General features: G+C 41.3%; 1 protein-coding gene across 1 annotated transcript; it reads left to right on the top strand.

The window, feature by feature from the left end:
• Positions 1-8,148: 8,148 nt before the first annotated feature.
• On the top strand, positions 8,149-16,751 carry LOC306734458 (protein mono-ADP-ribosyltransferase PARP14-like; the record flags this gene model as incomplete). Its single annotated transcript, XM_079215814.1, has 15 exons — positions 8,149-8,323; positions 9,161-9,324; positions 9,627-11,711; positions 11,808-12,044; positions 12,176-12,400; positions 12,507-12,573; positions 12,910-13,056; positions 13,148-13,207; positions 13,428-13,604; positions 13,926-14,064; positions 14,165-14,220; positions 14,464-15,174; positions 15,265-15,398; positions 15,487-15,664; positions 15,795-16,751. The coding sequence occupies 15 exons, from the start codon at positions 8,149-8,151 to the stop codon at positions 16,073-16,075; spliced, it is 4,836 nt and encodes a 1,611-aa protein (XP_079071940.1). The 3' UTR covers positions 16,076-16,751.
• Positions 16,752-17,085: the final 334 nt, after the last annotated feature.

Raw genomic sequence — 17,085 nt, forward strand, 5'->3', positions numbered from 1 at the left:
GTACCACTTTGTTCAGCAGAGGAAGAGCTGGGATGAGGCCCAGAAGCATTGCAGAGAGCATTACACTGACCTGGCCACGGTGTTGGACACCACAGATATGGAGACACTCCGTGACTTAGCAGGGAATCAAGGTGACGCCTGGATTGGGCTGCGTAAACAAACCGGTGACACAAAGAGGAGGTGGCACTGGTCTCTGCCAGGGATGGAGTTCAATGATAATGAGACACAATGGGGGAGTGGTGAGCCGAATAATGGAGGGGGGGCTGACAACTGTGTGGTGGTGCATCAACACGGATGGGTGGATGACCCTTGTTCACATACATACAGATTTATCTGCTACGATGGTGAGAATTTCTGATGTTATAATGTGATGTATATATAATATATATAATTACTCTGTCTGAGGGTTGACATATACTTTACATTGTTGTTTTAAATTAAGTAGAATCGTTGTCGATATGGTTAAGAAATCATGTATTTATGTCAAAAGTCAACTAGTATTAAATCTTTACATTTTTGAGATTTTTTTAAATTACTGTGATGATTATATATATATATATATGTGTGTGTGTGTGTGTGTGTGTGTGTGTGTGTGTGTGTGTGTGTGTGTGTGTGTGTGTGTGTGTATATACAAGTTCCATGTTATTTACATTCTGTTCATTCCACAGAAACAAAGAACAAAAAATTCCATTTCATTGAACAATGGAAAACCTGGCTAGAGGCTCAGAGCTACTGTAGAGAGAAACACACTGACCTGGTCAGTGGCCTCACACAGCTAAGCAATGAAGCTTTCAAGAAAGAGATTAATACTCAGAACTCAGTGTGGATCGGCCTGTTCTCCGACACCTGGAGGTGGTCAGATGAGAGTAATTTCAGACACTGGGATCCGAAGTTATTTAAAGATGAAGGCGAGAACATATGTGCTACTGTGTCACATGGAAACTGGAGCTCCGATGAATGCGAGAACACAAAACCCTTCTTCTGCTATAACGGTGAGTATTTATTCGCAACTATTGTTTTTTGTTGTTGTTGTCAACCCTGTTTATGTCAGAGACTTTGTTATGACGCTGCTAGCTCTAGAATGAAACCTCACTTAAGGTCCAGTGTGTTGGGTTTTAGTGCCATCTAGTGGTGAGTTTGAATCTTCTCCTGTGTGTCAATGTGAAAAAAGCGTTGGCAGTGTGTGCGTAGTGACTCATTCTAAGGTAAACAAAACACAAAGAGTATATGTTGTGATTATAAAGAGAACATACATCATATTATGAAATCTATTTCTGCCGATAGATTCCCTTAAATGTTCCTTAAAAATTACAGAAGGCATTTAAAGATCATCATCATCATCATCATCATCATCATCATCATCATCATCATCATCACCAAACATTTACTCAGTGATTTAAAGTGACCACATTGGAGCGCAGTGCTCTCAACAATCAAGAGAACACCAACAAAGCTGCTGGTATGATCCTGTGTTTGTCTCCATCTCTATCGTGACAGATGAAGTGATCCTGATCAATGAAAGCATGACCTGGGAGAAGGCCTTGACCTACTGCAGAGAGAACCACCGGGAACTGGTCTCCATCACTAACGCCAACCAGCAGAGATGGGTCCAAGAGAGAGCCAAGAGGGCCACCAGCACCCACGTCTGGGTGGGACTGCGCTACTCCTGCACTCTGGACTTATGGTTCTGGGTCACTGACGAGGCCGTCGAGTACGAGAACTGGAACCGCAATCAAGTGACGGATGACTGTGACATGTCTGGAGCCATGGAGACAGGAGGAGAACATAAGTGGTTCAAAAACAATGCTGACATGAAGTTTCATTTCATCTGTTCTAAGCGTTAAAACACGATCTATAGGCACTGGTGACGGGCATTTTATATATTTACTCAGGTTGTTTGCAGTGATGTGACTTTTAAGTATCATATCCTCTGGGTTTATGGAATGGCATTCTGGGAAATGTAGAAATTACAAAGGAAGGGAGAGAGATATGAAATTACAGACTCTCCAACAGCAGAAAGTAACACAACATTTAAGTATATTATAGTTTCACAAGATAAGTAAGGATGTGACCCTGTAACGGTTTTCTTTTGTCTCCTTATTCTGATTCAGGAAGTTGAAGTTTCTGAAGTTTCTGAAGTTGTTGTATTGCCTTTCTCTTAAAATGTACATTGTTTATTTATCCTTTGAGGTTTTATTTTATGGTTGGAATGGGAATAAATACATACATTTACATGCTGGTTTGATTTTGCTTCCACATTCAGAAAATGGAACATTTTACCTTCTTTTGTATCACGTTTGGTTGACCAGCTGGTGATGGTTGTATCATGGTTGTATGCCACACAAATAAACTCAACATTGTATTACCGTGTTATTTATTACCTAAGTTACATTTATTTTACATCTCTGAAAAATTGCAGTGAAATTGCAATAAACACTCATGATCTTTGTTTATCATTCACACACATAATAAGATAACACTTGACCTTTCTTGCTGTCATTCAAAATGACCAGACTTTCAATTCATATTCTTCAGTTTAATTCGACAGGCCCTTCCCACGGCAGCCGTGTTGACATGTCATTACAGGGTAAACACCGGCGTGATTAATGAAAATAGCTTCGTGGGTCGGTCCACACACCCCGTGTGACCTCTGACCAAGCCCAGAATAGAGCTCCGTAAACGCACATTGCTTCATGGGAGTTTCCGCTGTCATTATATAAAGCGTCTTTTTTTTCTCGTCAAAGTGGTAAAATAGCTCCGGGGACTATACGGCGCTGAAGGTAGAAAATGCACGGCCCGCCACTGAACAGAACCAACCAATCATGGACCCAGCCTTCAACCCTTTAAAAAAAATCCTTTTGTTGGATCCCGCCTGGCTTTGGGTGGGCCCCGTAGTCTCAAGAAGGGACACGACCACAATATGTGCTCAGCACCTGAACTATTCCATGGGTCCCACCTGGCTTTTGGTGGTCCCATTCTCATTTGCATGAGAACAAGGACAACAAAATTAAACATAACGGTAAAGAATATTATGTCATATATTGTATATATAATTATGTTGACATCAATGACAACGGCAATATGTTAATTGACATGAATGTGTACACACACACACACACACCATCAATATAATACAAAATACTTAACTTCACTCAAACTTCGCACAGATAATCTTAACATAGAGCTATGTTATATATTACATTAAAATATAGCAACTATAGTTACAACTTTTTATTTACATTGTTTTGCAAAATATATGTTTTATAATCATAGTTTCATAGTTTGCTGTATATTATACCTTTTTCAATTATTTAAATATTCCTTGTGGTTGAGGAGATAATCTGTATTTATTATGGATATATTAACCTTTCGGATTTTCGGAAAAACAAGGCTCGGTGCCATTAGGTTAAGTTTGAAGGCCTCAAACTCTTTGTCTGATATCTTCCATGGGGCGCTTTGTCTCAGTTCCTGAACGGAGACGCCCTCCTGCTGTTCATCACGCAGCCTGAAGGGGGCGACACTGTCCACAAACCTACTGAGGCTTAGAGGCGGCAAGAGCAAAAGGACAGAAGATACAAAGTATTAAAATTACAAACAGCTGCAGAAATATATTCTTGTATTATGTTAAACCTAAACAAAACATGTGATTGTAGTATTTGTTTTGTGCTTAACAATCCATGATTGTGATCTTGAAAAGCACAAAACATGAAGATGCCAGCCTGTTATCATAGACTGATCCTTTCCTATATGACTGTTCAGATTTCAGTGAATGTCAAGACGGTGACTGAAGGTTTTCCTGACATACCTTTTGGCGTTTGGGTGCCTCTCGCTGTCCGTCATGACGGTGACGTTGCTGCAATCCAAGCGAAACCTCTTCAGCAGAGCGATCATCCTAAAAGAAACAACAGTCAGAGTCTCAGCACATCAGTTTCCACAAACACACAAAATACCAAATCTACCAGCCTACAATCTGCAGTATCAACCTGCATGAAAAAACATATTCATATGAATTAAATATAAAATGATCTGGTTTAAAAAAGATAAATAGTATACACGAAAATCAAAATCCTCACTAGACTGCAGATCAACAGTTGATGTATTCCAAAAAGATATGTAGTTTTATATATAATGATATGTTTTAATGGGGGAAAACTGTTCATGATAATTATTACCTATCTTATGACACACATGACTGAATAAAGATGACTGAGATCTTACTTTCTGTGTAGAATATGTTTGTATCCATCAGGGCTTACGCGCTTGTGCTCACCAGAAACGTGTGGGAAAGGTTGACTTATTATTATTCATTATTATTCCATTATCATTCACTCGTCCAAGGAGAACTAAAACAGTGAAGTTGCTGCCGAACAGATAAAAACAATGACTTTCGGATTCCCTCTCAGGAGATAGCTGGTGGTCATTTTCAACAGATTCCTCAGGTCAAAGCCCTGGTTCACTGGAGGACAGAGACAACATGCTTCATCATTGTCTTTGTCTGGTTTGTTTAAATCACAATTAGAGCAAACATGTAGTTAAAGTCAGGGACAGGTCATACTGAGAGATTGGAAAACAAAATTATTGCTTGATTAAAGGATGTGTATCATTTAATCAGATATGGAATATAATGAATCAGTGTATAATCACCTGAAACTAAGATCGTTTTTGTTTACTTGCAATCTGCAAACTGCAACCTCGCCACTAGATGTCACGAAATACTGCACAATTCCACTTCTAGATGTGTCTTTACAAGTTTCTGTAGTTTTCACAGTAATATTACTGTATCCTGGCCATATTCTTACTGTATACAGTAACTCCTATACAGCATGTTGCTGTAGATCTGCAATGCATCATGGCCAAAATTAATTCCCGGGTGAATCTTACTGTAAATAACTATTGCTGTGAATCACAATACAGTCATTTAGAGAGGGAATACACCATAATCCGTCTTAACATTATTTTCAACACAGGCGTTAGGTTTAGCTATCACTCGGACAGAGGGGAAAAGCAACATTGTTATACCTTCATTGTGTTACAAAAAGATGACAGTAACTATAACGTTGTGTGCCGATGGACACTTGCTTCTCTCGCCGAGGAGAGGAAGGAGAGGCTTCTCTCAACATTTTGGAGCAAGAGCTCCAACATTTCTGACCAGAGTCCACTTCAACTTCAGCAACAGCAAGGTAACGAAGCTCATTATTATTCCTTCACGTTTTCTTTTTGCCAGCAATTTGCAAATGTACATTAATTACAGACAGCACAGTCTTCTCAAGTAAAGTTACCGTGTAATGTTACTTGACTTTAAGAGGGAAGTAGACACACTTTCCTGCACTAGAAAGCTAACGTTAGTGTTACTAATATTACCAAAATATAGTATTTGCGCTTTAAATTGTGATATAAATCATTTGGCTTCATATAGTTGATACATGGCATGCGTTTAGTGTAACGTGTAAATTAATTACAATCGTTTGTGTGACGCCGTCGTCGTGTGTGTGTGTGTGTGTGTGTGTTTGTGTGTGTGTGTGTGTTGCTGCGTGTTAGCTAAGGCTAGCTCCGTGGAGAAGTTTTGACTCTTTTCTCTCTTGCTAGCTACCGATTTACAACTTTAATCAATCATAAATATTATGTTTTACATCTGATTGCCTCAACACTAGGCATTTGAACATAGACAATTGTTGATCATATCCCCCCCCTCTCTCACACACACACACTTGTTCGCAGCCCCATATATAAAGTTGTACACATTTCAAACTTCAAGTAGTAGTAGAGACATACTTTCCTGCACTTTCCTGCACTAGTAAGCTAACGTTAGTGTTACTAATGTTACTAATTGCTGATCACATTCCCCAACCCCCTGTCCTTCCTTCTCTCTCACACACACACACACACGTATGTGAACACCTGCTCGCAGTCCCATATATAAAGTTGTACACATTTCAAACTTCAAACACATAAGCAGGTGTTTGTTATGAGAACCATCTCTATCCTGCTTCATGTGCCCGTCCCCCCACGTGAACCACACCTTCCAGACTAAACAATGCTTATCTTCTCACTTTCCCCCTAAATACTCCGGTAACATCAAAGTAAGGGTTACTTTCATGTCTCTCCTAATACATACAGTACTATTGTCTGTTTATTTTGTGTTGCAGGAAACCTCCACCAGGCTGATGTTGAGGCCCAGGTGTCCCTGCAGAGCCTCAAGGCTCATCATGTTGGTAAGATCCCAGTACCAGACAAAACACCACATAGGCTGACATCGTCAGTAGTAGAAACATATTGTGGTATTTCTAATGGGAATCGGTAACCAATGTCTCTCTGTGCTTCCACTGGAGGGAAGAGGACTCCTGCCCAGGAAGAGACTCCAGTTCATGGAGAAGACGACCGCCCAGGGAGAGGATTCAGTTCAATATAGTAAAGTCAGTCATGGACTTTTTATTGTACTACAATTACTTGTTTCAGTTCAAATTGTTTTCATACATTTCCCTCTTGACCTTGAATATTTTATTGCTTCCAGTCCTTGAATTTTACTGTTTACTGTCAAATTACTTTAAAACATGTTTAAATTGTTGTATACAATTGTTTTTGTTTTTTTTACAAACTAAAAACAAAATGTAAATGTTTTATTTAAAATGTTGAAATATTAAAATAAATGACTTTTGTTGAAAACAACTGTGTCTTCATTTTACAGTATGTAATTATTTTTACAGTATTCATTAAAATGAATACAGTGATGCATGTTACAGTAGTCTAGGATTTGCTGTAAACTGTACATGGATACTGTGATGACAAGTACAGTATTTTCATAATTACTGTAATAACAATGACGGTACTGGGATTATTACTGTATAAATGACTACAGTATTCCATAGGTACTATGATTAATTTTACAGTAAGCATACTGTAAAATATACTGCAGCTACTTACTTGCTAATTGCTGCCAGCTACTTACTGTAAATTCTACAGTAATCTTGTTACAGTGTATATCTATTATACTTATATTGTTATTATTTTATTGGCAGCCGAGTGTGAAGCGGCTCCAAATCTGAGGCCATGTTGCTCTGCCGGAAACCGCGAACTCTGGGACTGAAAGAACGAGGTTGCAGCTACAAAATGAGCTGGAAAGTGTTGCGGGTGAGAGGGAAGTCTGGGTCAGCCTTCTAAGCCGATGAAAATGGATGGATGGATGTTTTTATTGGCTGGATTTGACACAATAAATGTGTATTTAAACACACAAAAATAACTGGTGAAACATGCATTAAATTGCCTGTGAGTGTATATATGAATAAATAATAACAACAACAAAAATGGCTTAGAATCATGTTGGCATTACACTAATCCTCAAACTCAGGGGGAAAGGTTTATTTGTATTTTTTTACAAGAACAAATAAACAAATATAGAGCTTTTTTGGTGATCTCAGTATACTCTGCCTTGATTTTAATCCAGAACACTGAGTTGAAACGGACTTTTAAGTTTCGTTCTTGGGGTGACATATCACGTACCCTCTTGACATGTATCAAGAGGTTACGTCTGAGGTTACGCATAGACTGATGTATCCGGTCATCTTTCAAAATAAAACACACGTTGATTTTTTTTTTTTTCATTCATTCATTCATTCTTTCTCTGCGGCCCTGTACCAAGGGACCCACGGACCAGTACTCGGCCGCGGCCCGGTGGTTGGGGACCGCTGCACTAATGAACTCATAGTTATGGATATTGTATAAAATATGTCTGTCCCTAAATGTAGCACACTGTTCCTGTACAACTGCATATTATAGCTTGCACACACAAGGAGAACAAAACTAACGTGTTCAATAGAATATGAAGGCAAATCTGCATTGTTTGCATTCTTATTTACAGGTGATTGCACTAAATAAAACATACTTACTAATGTGACACTGTTCCTTTAAGAACAACACTTGCGGTGCATTACTTTCACTTTACAGCTGTTAAAGAGGATCGGCCACATTCCAGTTGGCTTTGAGTGCACAGTCAAAACCGAGATATAGATATATCAACTATAAATACCAGCGCGCGCTCCTGAGCGTCTTGGACACAAGACCGAAACCCGGTTCCACACGTCCTGATAGTCCGCTTCTATACTTTTAAATTGACATTTTTAATTATAATAAAGTCTGTCAAGTGTTCACACCATGGACGGAACCTTCCAGTACGCGGTCTACTTCGAGAGCCCGATTCTGCACGAAGAGCAGAGGAAGAAAATAGAGAAGTACTTCAAAGTGCGTCGCAAATCTGGAGGTGGAGACTGCGGATCGATAACAATCGAGCACGATAAAGTTTACAGGATTGCTTTCGCTCAGCAAGATGGTAAGAAACGTGCTTAAAAAAAAAACGTTTATCATGTTCACTTTGGTCTTTGTCGATAATTTCTTTATTAATTCGGCCTTTGTCGTCGAGTGCTGGTGAAAGTGAAAGTATGCGAACCTGTTGACCTCATTCCATTACTTCTGGGCGGTGGTTGTTGTTTTGAATGAAATAGACCAATTTGACATATCCAAACTGTTTGACTGTCACTTTAACTTGATATAGTATATTCACTATCTTGCTTTTAAAACATACTATAGCTTCACATTTACTTTGACGAGCGCTCGGGGAGGAAACTTGAATTGTGGGTATTGATGCGTTATTTGTGGTGTTGTGAGACATATTTCATAGAACAAAAAAAACAAAAAAAAGCATCCACAACCAACGAACATGATGTAAAGACCTGCAATTCGGTCTCTGCACCACATGATTGCACTAATAGCTTCACCTCTGCTGGAGAGGGTGCGGCAGAAACAGCTGTATTAAAGCTTGCCAAGTTGACGTGCACACGTATTGTGACACACCGAAACTCCTGGGCAGAGACACGTGACCATTGTTTTCTGTCTCTTTGTAGTCCTTGCATCTCTGTGTGGTAACTTTTCTCTTTTCAGATGTTTTGCTTGTCTTTGTGTTTGCATCACTTTATTGTTTTTTTTCCAGCTCTTTCTAGTTGTTTTTAGTTTTCGTCTGTGGTAGTTTTATTCTAAATACCACAATACACTATGAAGATTATTGTTCCCCAGGGGCCCCATAAACTCTTGTGTCCCTAGACCGGTGCCTGATAGGAACATTCACTAATCTAATCTAAGGCCTAATGAGTAATAAATCCTTTTTTTTCAGCTCAGGAAAGAGTCCTGCAGAAATCTGAACATGTGTTCGAGTTTCCAGTGGGTCCTCTGGTGCTGACTGTGCGACGCACCCCGGGACCTTCAACCGGCTCTCCCATCACATCCTCAACTGAAAGCCAGGCAGTTAGCCCGAAACTGGATTCAACATCATCCCAGGTCAGAGTGGAAAGACTTCTGAAATAGAGTAAACAAATAATGTCCAACTGGTTATGAAACTATTTTATTACCATTCTAAAGTTGTAACGTTTATAGATATTATTCAGGGTGAATTCAATTTATTGTGAATTAATTTAAGCATTAGAACTCAGCACTGAAAACTTCTTCAACTTTTTCTTTCTTTCTTTTTATTTTTGTGCGTCTTGGACACTCTTGTGAAACATCAATAACTCTTTCAAACTCATACTGAAAAACAAACTTGATATAATAATAATAATCATAATAATATGTCTTTCCAGCAGCAGACACAGCCGTCCAGTCTTACCTCAAGCCTGCTACCAAGTGGTGAAGAATATGAACTACAGCCTGATTATCACCTCCTACGTTATTTCAAGGAGTGCCCAAAGGCTGCAACAGAACTACAGGATGCCCTCACCTCTGTTGCCTGCTCTGTCCAGCTGTACCCAGAGGAGGGGAGGGCTTTTGTTAGCCGGTTAGCTCAAGCTGATGCTGGGGCTGCAGTTAGAAATTGGAAAGCTGAGGTAGACAAAATATTTGATTGCTACATGTGCCACTATGAGGTGGACCCTCACAAAGTTAAAGCTTTTCTCCAGGCCTGCAGCTCTCATCCGACCACAGATGAGGTGAAGGTGTACAGCGAGGTTGGGATATCCGTTGTGGTTGGGGAGCGTCCTCAAGTGAACGCTATGTTGATGGCTGTAGAGGACTCGTACGTTAAACGACGGTCAGGTTACAGCGAGAAGCAAAAAATCATTCGGCGACTGGGCGAGGCCAAGCTCCGCCTCATCATGAAAGACATGGAGCGCAGTTTGCAACAAGATTTTCCAGGAGTGAAGGTCGCACAGGGAGCTGCAGGTCAGTTAGTTTTGGAAGGTTCTGCAGAGGAGATTCTCAAGGCTGAAGATTTTATCTCTGCGCAGGAGAACGCTGTGTTAGAAAGGACAGTCTCTGACATGAGCCTACACTTTTGGGCCTTCTTGAGAAAGGCATACGGTGGTCCAGGGGTGCTAAGGGACTTTTTAGGAGTTGGTGGCAAGGTGGAAATAGAGTTACGAGACACAGAGGTACGTTTCTTCACCCTCTCCACTGATAAACTGGATGACACAGAAACAAAACTACACGAAACATTCAAGGAAGTCAAGATTGATGTCCCTAACTGCTCCTCTGTGCCATCTGACCTTCGGGAAAAGCTAAAGTCCAAGACAAATGAGATGAACCAAGGCCATTACAGGGCTCAGGTTGTGTTTGGTTCAGACAGCACAGTGTGTCTACTAGGCCACACCAAAGAGGTTGAAGAGCTAAATGAAGTTGTCATCCAATTTATTTTGGACGAGTCGAGCATAGAAGGCGTTGTCATTCTTCCTTACCCAGAGTTGGTACAACTCTTACCAGAATTTCTGCGGCTGCATGATTTTGACTATTCAGGGGTTACCTTCCATCCCATAACATCTACCTCTAGGCCCTCGGTAGGCCTGGAAGGTCCATCTGGAAAAGTGACCGAGGTCAGAAACAAGCTTGGAACATTTCTGAACTCCCTTGTTCAGGATAGAGTCACCATTGACCTACCAGGGGCAGTAAGGTATTTCGAAAGTCCCACTGGAAGAGAGAACATTTTTAGTGTTGCTCATTCTCAGAAGTGTCTCATACAGCTTCAGGAAAACCATTACGCGACAAGACAAGAAGTAAACGCAACCGCTGCTAGCTACAGCCTTCGTGACGGGTTCCAGGTGCTGGTGTGTCAGGGTGACATCACCAAACAGGAAGCTGATGCGCTGGTGAATGCTGCCAACGAGGATCTGGACCACGGTGGTGGGGTCGCTGCTGCACTGAGTAAAGCAGGCGGCCCTCAGGTGCAGAAAGAGAGCAGAGCACTAGTAAAGCAGACTGGAAAAGTTGCTACAGGTGATGCTGTAGTGACCACAGGGGGGAACTTAAAATGCAAGACACTGCTGCATGCTGTTGGGCCTGTAGGAGGAAAAGTAGGTGGCAGAGAGAGGATCTTACTGGAAAAAACTGTCCAGTCTGCTCTGAATTTAGCGGAGAACATGGAGTTGAGGTCGATAGCCATCCCCTGTATCAGCTCAGGTGTGTTTGGTGTTCCTGTCGCTGTGTGCTCTGACGCTATTGTAACTGCTGTTAAGAAGTTTGGCAGTCAGGGAGGGCGAAGTCTGAGAAGAGTTATCCTGATTGATAACAGAGGAGAGGTGGTAAGGGCCATGCAGGAAGCATGTGACCGGCTTCTTCAAGGGAGAAGTAGTGGAAACGCCACACCAAGAGATCTGGGGTTTCAAGGAGGAGCCACTGGTGGCGCTCCTGAAGATGGTGTCCATGTAGAGATCATTCAGGGAACCATGGAGACCCAGCAGGTGAGAAACTGGGCCACATTGTTTTAAATGTTGCTACTTGATTCAGGATGTTTCACAAGGCTCATCTGTAGTTGCTGGGTACCTGTATTCTCCTAGGTGGATTGCCTGGTAACCCCCATGGTTGGCCACAATCCCATCTCAACCCGTGTTGGAAACACTTTGGTAAATATGGTTGGACCTCAGCTGACTGCAAAGTTTCATCAGGAAGCAGGAGGAGCAACTGTGCCTGGGGACACAGTCCTGGTGACAGGCTTGCCCGCCCTTCAATCTAAAGGAGTGTTCTTCCTTCACCTTCTTCCCTGGGATAATAACCCACAAGGAGTTGCCATCCAGGTGAATTTGTATGTTGAATATGTCCTTGTAGGTTTTAGTGCAACCAGGTTTGTCTTTACTGTGCTTTGTTGTTTCTGCTGCCTTAAAAAACAAAGGTGTTTAGTAACCTTTATAATCATTCAATCTTCCAGGTTCTGAGACAGGGCATCAGACAAATTCTGGCTTCCTGTCGTAACAGAGGCTTCAGCTCAGTTGCCTTCCCTGTGCTTGGGACCGGTGTTGCCCTGCGGTTTTCTCACAGCATGGCATCCAGGGTTCTCCTGGAGGAGATCCGTCAATTTGAACACGACCAGGTCACCAGAGCAGCTTTCCTGGTCCGCATCGTCATCCACCCCAATAACAAAAATTCCAGCAAGGTAAGGATAATGCAGTAGCAGTGCCTTGTAACAAAAATGGGAGTGCAATAGTTTGTTTTGTTTTGTATGTGGAACTGGAATTAAACCCTTCACTTCATCACTACAGGCCTTCCAGTCCGCCCAAGAAACTCTGCATCTCAGAGGATTCACTAACGACGCGAACCCAGACAAAGGTTACTGCGCATATTTTTACTTTTCAATGTCAGGTAGAGCAAGACTTTTAATACATTACTTTGATTTTCTTTAAGATAATAATTAGCAAACTTTTGAAATGAGCAAATAAACTCTGCCACAGCATAGTTTGGGCGGACCAACCCACCAGCAAACTCGACCGAAACATTTTTCTCATTTGAAGAAATGTTATTAATTTAGCTAAATGTGAGTTTATTCTTAAATACTTCTCTTTGATTGCGTCATTTGGAGCAACCTTTACACAGAACATTTGTATTCATCAGATTTAGTTGAAAAAATGTAACCAAAAACGTACTTTTATATTTTTGTGACTTTAGCTTCCTTTTACCGCCATGTCTCCCGAACTGATGATGAGGTCACGGCCATGTTGGGTGGAGTCAAGCTTCAGATGGTCCGTGGTGACATCACTCATGAGAGCACTGATGCCATTATCAACACAACTGACTTCTCCAATGACCATTCTGGTGCGATTTGATTTACTAAATGTTTTGATTGACTTTAAATATACAGCACTGGTGCTATTTTAGTTTAACTGTGTGTTCACAAACTCTTCAGGTGTGTCCAAAGCCATTGTGACTGCGGCAGGGCCCAGTGTCCAAGCACAGTTGGCGCAAGGTAATATTTTGTTAGAGGTTTGGGGTGTGCACCTTCCTCTTGTGCACTGGTTTAATGGCACCCAACAGTAAAGGATGAAAATGCAAATTATTTTACATTTGCTTATTTTCTGGAGATTTTGTTTGTATTTGTGCTACATTTTAATCAACCAACATCTTATACACAAATCCAATGTCTTGCTTTTCTCATGGGCATATATGCTTTTATCTCCTTGTGTCAGTGGGCATTCCAGCAGGCTACATGTGCACCACAGGACCCGGGGCGCTTGGCTGCAGGGAAATCATTCACACTAGCTTCAAGGGTGACCCTCAGATTATTCGGAAGAACTGCAAAAAGATACTGAAGCAGTGTGAGAGCAAAGGCTATAGCTCAGTGGCCTTCCCAGCCATCAATACTGGTTTGTACTGTATGCATGTGTGTGTACTTGTGCATGAAGGGCTAAACCAGATGTGTCTTATTAACCACCAAAAGTTAGTAGAAGGTATTAAAGATATCACATATAAATAGATATAATAAAACATGGAGTAAACGTCGGGTATGAATTCGTACAGGTATGTAGATGCATTTCTGTTGGCCTTCAGTAGCATGAAAATAATTTTCCTTAATTATAGTACAGGATCTAAAATGATAATCAGAAAACACAGTGATAAAATAGTCATAGCAACAATGTCGAAGGCATCATTGGTGGTATCTGATCATTCTCTTTATATCTTATCAGGTGCGGCAGGTATGGACTCTGACAAAGCTTGTAAATCCATGTTGGATGGCATGACCTCAGCTATTAGTGACTTGAGACCAAATTCCCTCCGACTCATCCGCATTGTCATCCTCCAGCATTCGGTCTTTCAGGCTTTCAGGTCAGATATAAAAAAGTTACCCTTTTGATCATAGGTTGCATTGTTTGACCAGTCAGACTAGCTTGTTGTAAACTTCCTGTCCTGTACTATGTTGTTGCAGAGCAGAGCTGGAGAAACGCTTTGGACTAACAGCTGCTCGCCACCTCAGTCTTAAAGGTTTGTTTTCATCTACAAGGCTGGAAAATACTTTGTACCTAATTATCAGTTAATATTTAACAGGTTAGTTTAGCATTCTAACATTCTCACTTTTGGCCTCTGTGTTTTTGCCCGGTAGACCCATTTAGTAATTCATCCATGGTACAAACAATATTCTCAGTAAAATGTATATTTGAATTGTTGATATCACACATCTTATCTCTGCTAAAATAATTGATGAAATGAGGTGTCTCTTTTCTTTAGAAAAAGCTGAACAAATTCTCAAGAAGTTTCAAGACAAGCGTTCAAAGACCTCAACCACTTCAACACCTCAAGGCAAAACCTTCACCTCCTCAAAGCCACCACCAGCTGTAGTGAGTGTGATCAGCTGTAGTGCAGACACCAGCAGGACCATCAAGAGAGATTTGGAGGGGATCCTGCAGAAACTGCTGGAAGGGAGAGAGGTGGATGTCCAGGAGTTGTCCAGGCTTGATGGGATGGAGCTGGAGGCAGTGCAGGCCAAAGTCAGAGTCTTAGGTATAAGCCTGGAGTACAGGAGAGATGACAGTGCGAACGGCAACCGAGCAGGAAATGCAGCCAAAGCTGAAGCTAGGAACCGGTCAGGGTCAAGAAAGGAGGTCTGTGTGCTGACGGGGCTAAAAGAGGACGTGTTGGGCGTCATTGAGCTCATAAACAGAGCAATCCAAAAGGGACTTTGCCAAGACCTTCAAGATAAAGAAGAAGCCGGGTTGGCTCTTCAGGTCCAGTGGTCAATGCAGGATGTCAATAAGGCCTGGTGCGAGCTCAGCTTGCGTGACAACTACATGTTAGAGGAGGCTCACCTGAACAAACAAGTGTTTGTAGAGTTGCTGCAAACAGACGGCACGAAATTTAAAGTGAACCTGACAACACAAGAAGCCACCAATTCTCTAACGGGCATCACGTACAAAGTGAAAAGGAGCGAGTCTGAAACAGGTACGTGCAGTTTTACTTTAAATTCTCTTTTTTTTAACGTCTTTAAAAATGCTCAAACCATAACATTAATTCATGTGACTTCTAATTCAGCCTTGGAGTTGCCAACACAATGGGAACCTATGCATAGAGAGGTGTATAAAAAGGTCGTGCTGGATCCTAACTCAACCGAGTACCAGACTGTAGCCAACGGCTTCCTCAAAACGGCTAAATACAACATCCAAAAAGTGATTATGATAACACACAAAAAACACACGTTTCTCACATTAAAAACACCCAGTACAGAATAAGTAATCGATTGTTTTCTGTTCTCAGATTGAGCGGATGCAACACCCGTTCCAGTGGAAGGCCTATACTCTGTGTAGGCAGCGTATATTGGAAAAAAATGGCCTGGCAGACCTCGGGGAGATGTCTCTCTACCATGGCGCATCAGAAGAGTCCTGCAACTCCATTGGACGGGACAGATTTAACAGGAGCTACGCAGGACAACACGGTAAGCAACGTTGTAACGTGCCAAACTGAGCTCACCGGTTTCCGTCTGACGAGTGCATGAAATGCGTTGTTTTTACCCGGAGTGTCTCCTGAAGTTGTCACGTGTCTTTTCTTGTGTATTTCCATCACAGCTGCTGCGTTTGGAATGGGAGTTTACTTTGCCGTCAATGCAGAGTATTCAGCAAGCAGATTCAGCCCGGCAGACGCGTCGGGCTTGAAGAGGCTGTACGTGGCTCTCGTCCTGACCGGCCGTTACACGGTCGGTACTTCTTCCATGAAAGCCCCGCCTCCTCGAGGCTCAGACCCGGGGGACCGCTACGACAGTTTGGTGAACAAGCAGCAGCAGCCCGGCATTTTTGTGATCTTCCACGATGACCAGGCCTACCCCGAGTACCTCGTCACCTTCAAATGAGTGAAACCGAAGAAAGTCTGTGCTATAGTGTCAAAACCATCCTTAAATAATACAACAGTAGCGAATCCTTTTTAGAATGTGCCATCACATTTCTACTTACAGTTAATGTGGTGGGTTGTGTTCATTTCCCAGCTACACAGAAGCATTTTAATAGGAAACTAAAAACAACCAAATGTGATGACAAATAAAGGTGTCATCACATCTGCACGAGCACAGAATTGCAACCGACTCCCGACGAGGCATTTATTGAATTATAGCATTCATCAACTGTATTGAACAGCCTTGTATTGAAGGACTAACCTGTACCACAAACGCACCTTAAAATTATACCTTTTCCGACTTGCATCGGTGATATGAATTGTGCAATTGGTAAAATGTTATGTGCGGTTAATGTAACTCCTACTAAGCGATGCATATTCACTTTAATTTGGCAAAGATTGTTTTTAAGGGTTATTGTAATTTTGTATTAATACCATATTTGAGACAGAAGTATTGCTTTTCTTTTTATTGATTTCATAAAAGTCTTTAGTTATCTGCACATTATTCATCCGTTTCAAGTACTCATATTATGTCAAATATAGCATAGCTGATGCACATATTTTAGCAATGCATGAAACAGAAGAATGAGTGTAAAATTCCTTATTTTCAACATTAAACAAGCAGGGCTTAAACCATATGCACCATGGTACTTGATTTATTACAAGTGGTCACACTATACTGTATTTGGGAAAGTACTATTTTTATGCTAGACTTGCAGTAATATGGAGTAAAGAAAAATAAAAGTCTACTTCAAGTGAGTGAAAAGTAAATCATTTTACTGTACAATAAAGACGTTGTGATGGAAAAATCTAAAGTACATATATTTCAAACAGGCGCAAGAGAATACAGGAGCAAAAAGAGCGGTCTGTGTTTTTGTAATCACGGCATTTATTGACAATGTTACAGAGCTTTTCTAAACAATGCAAATAAAAGAAGTATAAGGAAATGATGATTTGTAAATGAAATTCTGA

Source organism: Taurulus bubalis, assembly GCF_910589615.1.
Source record: "Taurulus bubalis genome assembly, chromosome: 3".
NCBI classification, from domain to species: Eukaryota; Metazoa; Chordata; class Actinopteri; order Perciformes; family Cottidae; genus Taurulus; species Taurulus bubalis.